Genomic DNA, 6,404 nt, shown 5'->3' with positions numbered 1-6,404 from the left:
TATCAAGTACAGAATAATTAGTATTGACAGCATAGCTATGGGAATAAACTATTACTGAAGTTATCATTATAACTTATATATGTTTAGCTAAGGATAAATGCTCTGGATTGAATCATAATTTGACAGCAGACACTTTTCTTTTTCCATTTTTCTTTCTACCACCTTAGCATTTCAGAAAGAAAACCGATCTTGCATATTCTGATGGCTGGTCTTTTCATTTCCAGAATTCTTTTTCAAAAGTTTGCTCAAATGGCCAAGTCTGAAAGAAAGAAAAAAGAAGGAAGGAAGGAGAGAAAGAAAGAAAGAAAGAAAGAAAGAAAGAAAGAAAGAAAGAAAGAAAGAAAGAAAGAAAGAAAGAAAAAAGAAAGAAAGAAAAAGAAAGTGACTATTAATGTTATTTTAGTCATTAACTAGTCTTCACTGTTTAATTCGCTATATAAATCACTTGGGCTTTTCAATGTTCTAAACACAATCTAAAAATACCTCAGAAGTTTTTGTCCAACAGCTTGAACATTTAAGCTCAATTAATATTTAAATTACTGATGCATTTCCCTACCCTTTGCTAATTTCCTCTTCCTCAGTAGCTTTCAGAGCCCCTCTAAATTTAGCCACTTATTTGTATTTTTTAATATGACAGGAGGGAAAAATTGATTAAATATGAGGGAATGATTATATGATAGCTAAAGCTAGCTTTACATTTAGCTGACGAATTTAGAAGTATATCTGTTGTGCCAATAATTGTAAAGTCATTCTTGCTGTTGGGCATTGGAATAACATTTAAAACCTGCAGCTACTGACTGAGGTGACAATTTCATCAAGCATGCTTTAACTATTCACCTATTTTTGATTTGGTCACAATCCTGGGTGCCTTGAATCAAACTGAAAAGAATGGATCTCCCAAATTTCTCTGGTAGGTTGGCTAGCGAATGCAAGAAACTTTGAACTGAAGGAGCGTTTTCATAACTGTCTGAGAAATATCTAAAAGCCCTTCCAAACCTGAGGGGCAGATTGGCTGCAGGTTTGATATTTCTTCTTTCCAGGAAGTTCCGGCCAAATCTCAGTGGCAAATTAACCATTGAACTTGGCACTACCTTCCCAGCAGTTCCACTCATCTTAACTATGTTCTTCGGTTCCCAGTCTTTCAATTCTTCAAGATTGACACTTCTCTGTTTTTCTTCTATAAGGTCTTCACTAGACTGGAGGGGGGGAAAAATAACATGATTTAATGTTATTAAAAATATAGCGAAGAAACCAGACTAACATAAGTGGCATGGGAAGGCACACCTAACTCCCTGAAGAGTTGCAAATGATCTTTGGCACCAATGCTTTGAGGAGATATGTGGAAGAAGAAAGGATTTGTGCTGTTTGATAAAATCTAATGCAAAAGCAAGTAAAATAGTTTCTCTAGACTGTAGTTAATGCTGTACTGTTGCAATGTGAAAGGGTGACTTTCATGTGATTTTGATTAGACCTTGGGTGAAATCTTGTACAATTAGTTGCATAAGAAAAAGAATTCCTCTAAATTTTGGGAGAAAGGATAAGGAAGATAACTTTGTAGAGTTTAAAGTGAACCTATCCAAGTTGTATTTTCCCAATTAATATGTAAAATGAAATGCAGTTTACCGTAATCATTGCTTTTCTAAACAACAAAAACATTCCTATAGAAATGTGCATAGAACAGAAAAGCAGACAATAGAAGGGAGCACCAAGAGTTATTATTACTATTACTTTGGGCAGGCAAGGGGATAAATATAACAAATAGATCTAATAGAGGTAGAAAACCTGTGGGAGAAACAAAAACCAGATCTATTTAGAAATGATTCCTGCTTTCCAAAAATGGCATGTAATGAAAAGTTCATTTTATTTTTTTTATTGTTATTATTTACAAAAAATATATATTTGACTAAAATCAACATGGATGGCAGTAAAATTCTAGTCCACTCTCAAATGAATTTGCCACAGGATATATGTAAAGTCCTTTAATTTCTTTGGTCAGTCTTTTCTTAATAGATGGAGTGTCCTTGACACAATATTTCTGTTACATCATAAAGGATCTCCTCCTAAGGCCTATACATTTTAGGGTTGATCCAAGCAACTTTGGATCCCCTATTCCATGAAGCAATTTAGAGCTTTGCTTCTGAGGGAGAAACAAGCACATTGTTTCACTTTGCTGTGATCTGGATGCCCTCTTGGCTACTTCCACAGATCTCATGCTATGAGACAAGCTGAGCAGACTTCTTCAATGAGCCTTGTACCAACAGCCGGGAGGAATCTTCTCTTTTGGACAATGGCGTCTGGCTTATGCTAAAGGTTGTCCAAGCTAGGTACCTGCCGCTCACATTGTGAACAATCCTGAAATACCACAGCACTTTGGCCAGCATTGTGAGAGAAGGCTGAAAGTGATTTGATGCCTCTCAAATTGTTTTTTGAAACCCTCTTCTCTTCAGCCCCCAAACCCTCCAATCTTATTGCTTCCATGGCCAACAATGTTTCACTGAGGTGAATTTTGTTGCTTTTCATGAACTAGAGGAATTTCAAAAGCAGTTAGAGGGGCTGCAGTGTGGATCAAGAGAACCAAAACCAGCAGCCTGTGGCATTGCAGAGGAATAACAAGGCTAAAACAGGAGGAAAACCAAAGTCCCCATTTCATGAGAAAGAAAACTTCCAGCAAATTAGGAACAGATTTCATACATTAATCATAATAATGATAATTCAACCTTCATGGGAAAAATAATGCTAGTTAAGATCTTACCTCAAAAGAGTTTTTCTCACTGTTTTCTTCTTTACTCCGCAAACTGGTCATTAATGATTCATTGTGGCAAATGGTTTTTGATGCTAAAAGCAGACATGTAGCTAAAGTAACTATGATCGCTCTGTTCATTTCTCTTAAATTGAACTTACATAAGAGATAAACATCTCAACACATAAGAAGTAGCATCATTTTATACCAAGAGACAACAACAGAATCCTTTATCATGACGTCAATATCACATACCTTAATTTTAATATCAAAAGAAAGTGTTAATTATATATGGCAATAATGCAGAGAATTTGTTTTGATAACTTCTGTAAACAAAAGAGCTTATTTAAAAAATGCAGATGACTTTCCAAAAATTTTCTTGCCTGTTAATTAGGGTTACTAATATTGACCAATTAGGTTTACCGGTAATTACATTTTAAACAAAAGTCTCTTATTATATTGTTTGTATCAGGCTTAGTCATTAGTACCTAGAAACAAAATGTCAGTGTCTAGGCCATAACTAAATTCTGAAGTGTAACACTGCCCAAAATGTCAATGTATTTTCAGCATAAATATGTAATTATAGAAATTAACTGTCAAGGAATAGTTCCAGGTGACCATAGGGACAAATACTTACCATCATAGTTCCTCTGACATTTCTGAAATCTCTTCATCATCAGTTAAGCAGTACTCATAATCTCTTACAGAACCTTTACTTTCCAGAGCCCTGTCAAATTTCTTTCTTTCTTTAATCCTTTCTTTTCTTTAATCCCATTTATATCCCGCCCTTCTCCAAAGACTCAGGGCGGCTTACAATCTAAGAAGCACAAATCAATGTGCTTAGCAATATAATTTCAACAGATGAGAATATAGTAATAGTAGAGAACATAATATTTATCTTAGTGTCCATCCTTCATTGACATCGCTTGCCTAAAATATGTGAGTTTCAACTTGCTGATCAAGTGAGCAATCAGTTTTCATCTGATTCAAGAATGATTGATATGTTTATTTGACTGTGTATAGTATTCTTAACAGCATAACCAAATCCAAAATCTGAAGATGACAAAAGTATTCTTTCTCAAAGTCAAGCCTCCATAGCAACATGTTATTGCTGGATACACTAGTGAGAAAATATAGAAAAATTATGAACAACTCACTCCTACCAGTGCATGCTGACCTTCTTCATTTATCAGCATGAAGATTCAAATCCAGGAAATCTCCTATTGACATTTACATAACATCTGCCCAACAACTTTAATATCAATTCTCATTGGAAAGCCAAATGGGTTGCTGAATGCCCAGTCATTGGAAAACATATAAGTGACCTCAAAAAAGGCCCCCAGGCTTTGCACTACCACATTAGCAATGGACCATCCTGAATAGGATTCGCACCTCATGGCTTCTGCCAGAATTCTCTGTATAAATGGGGTGTAGTATCCCATGTCAAACTTTAGATCACATTGTGACCAGCTGTAAGCTGAGGGCATATACTGGTTCAGTATCAGATTTTTTTTTAATATAAACAAAATTGGGCTTCAATGGTTAGATGGCTTAGACTTTGGTACTTGAACATAGATCTTTTTAATGTTTATATTTTATTGTGTTCTACTAATCTAGATGAAATGTTAATATATATTGATGATCCATGTATGATATGCTATACATTAAATGAATAAATAAATTATTGCTGGGAATATCCTTAATTCACTATTCTGATCTTTGTTGTTAATTTATTTTGAGTTAATTTACTAATGAACTCTTCTATGTCTTCTTTTAGTTTCAGCTAGTAAAAGAACATAATTTCAAGCAGAACTTGAAATTTTACTATTTTGACTGCCACTTCTAGTTTCAGCTTTATTAGAGGCTATATATAAAACACTATTTTATTCAAAGTACAATATATGTAAAATGTTGCTATAGTGGTAGAAAACTTTGTTTAATGTCAACCCTGTCACAGTACAAGGTCCAATGCAAATTCAATTGGAATGATCAGGTTCACACAGGCATCAGACAAGTTGCAGTAGTCTTGGATTTTTGCAGACAGCTGCTTTGATATTGGATGGTATGGAAATAGGATCAGGAGTAATGAAAAGAGCACCTTCATCTCCTAAGTGAATCAGCTGGTGGACTGTAAATCATTTGGTACTGGTAGAAGCAGAAGTTTTAATACTTTCTGTTGCATTTCCTATAATAAATATAATGATAAATCCTTATTTATTATTAACAACACATCATTCAAAAAAAATGCATTCTATGACTCATGTCACTGATAAGTATCAAAAGATTTCCATACAGATGAATAATTCATGGCATATTCATTTTGCCCAGCATATAATAACCTATTTTATGGCTCATTTTGAAATAGCATGATTTAAAAATGCATACATGTTTTTAGTTGAGAAATTGCCCAGTGATTTTTTAAAAAACATTCTGTGAATTATACGGCATTCTAGCTGAACTCTGTGATAGTCTAAAAATGTTATATATAAATGGCCTTTTCCAATTTGGATTTCCCCAAGCAGGTTTTTCCAGATCTACAACTCCCAGAATTTCTAGTGAGTTTTAGCAAATCTAGTTTTTACTGATAATAAAAACTAGATTCACAAGTCTGTGATAACAATTCATGCAGTGTGTAATCTGTTTGTTTTCCTTCCAGTGAATGTCAACCTCATAGAGCATAGTATCAACCTGAAAGGAGACTTTTGCTAGAGAAGCTTAGTAATTATATTCACATTATCAGGGTTCATGCAAATCCCCTACTATCAGAATTTGTAGTTGAGGATTATTATTATTATGTACACAATAATATGAAATCACAACTGCCATGTCTTTAGATGGTCTTTGCCTTCATTTACCAAGAGCTCTTCCCAAAAAATTAGGATGTTGTATTACCCAAACAATGTGGCCTTTTGCAATTGATAAATGGAAATTTTGTCAATATGCAGATTTTCTAAGTGCTGTCCAAGATATTTTGGTATTACTGATAACCACTGGGGCCACCAATTTATGCCATAATCTTTCAAATTTGATTTTCAGATTTTGATATTTTGTAATCTTCTCCAATTCTTTGTCTTCTATTTGACTATGTCCTGCTATTGCCATATCATAATCCACACTTTTTTCTTTTCAACTACAGATAAGTCTGATACGTTAGGAGCCAAGACCTCAAGTTCAAAATTTCCCAGCCAGCAAGAAGTCCATACATTTTAAACTTGCAAAGGTTGCAAAAACTGAACAATGTTCTAGAGGATTGGAGCTGATGCACCATAGTTAGAATATATAAAAAGGTAGGTCAGAGGGGGGGGGTCTTGAGGATAATTTTTATACTTGCTTTCTGGTTTTGATTTGATCCCCAGTCTTTGGCCATGACAGACAATTTCTTTCACTGATCATCAACAACTCCTTTTGTTGCTTAGGAAATTGTACAAAAATAATTAAGCGCAGATCTACTGTCAATGCTTTTTCAATATTCCTGTGTACCAATGATGCAGCTGTCTGTTATATAAGTGGAGCTTCTAAACCTTTGGTGCCTGTTGTAGAAAGAAAAGATCAATCATCCACAACTAAAATGGTCCTTTCCCTCAAAAGGCATGTCATTTATTGTTATTCAAACTGAATTCTAATTCTTCCTTAGGTATGAAAGCTGAGTGGATGACTAAAATCT

At 34.4% G+C, this 6,404-nt stretch overlaps 1 protein-coding gene across 1 annotated transcript; it reads right to left on the bottom strand.

Annotated features, from left to right (window-relative positions):
- On the bottom strand, positions 1-2,881 carry NPVF (neuropeptide VF precursor; the record flags this gene model as incomplete). The annotated part of the gene is made up of 3 exons (XM_083376459.1): positions 1-259; positions 838-1,196; positions 2,753-2,881. 3 exons carry the CDS (start codon positions 2,879-2,881, stop codon positions 172-174), a joined length of 576 nt encoding a protein of 191 aa, XP_083232585.1. The 3' UTR covers positions 1-171.
- Between the last annotated feature and the right edge of the window lie 3,523 nt (positions 2,882-6,404).

This window comes from Vipera ursinii, assembly GCF_947247035.1.
Source record: "Vipera ursinii genome assembly, chromosome: Z".
NCBI classification, from domain to species: domain Eukaryota; kingdom Metazoa; phylum Chordata; class Lepidosauria; order Squamata; family Viperidae; genus Vipera; species Vipera ursinii.
The sequence above is the reverse complement of the archived record's forward strand: the minus strand, read 5'-3'. Positions and strand labels throughout refer to the sequence as shown.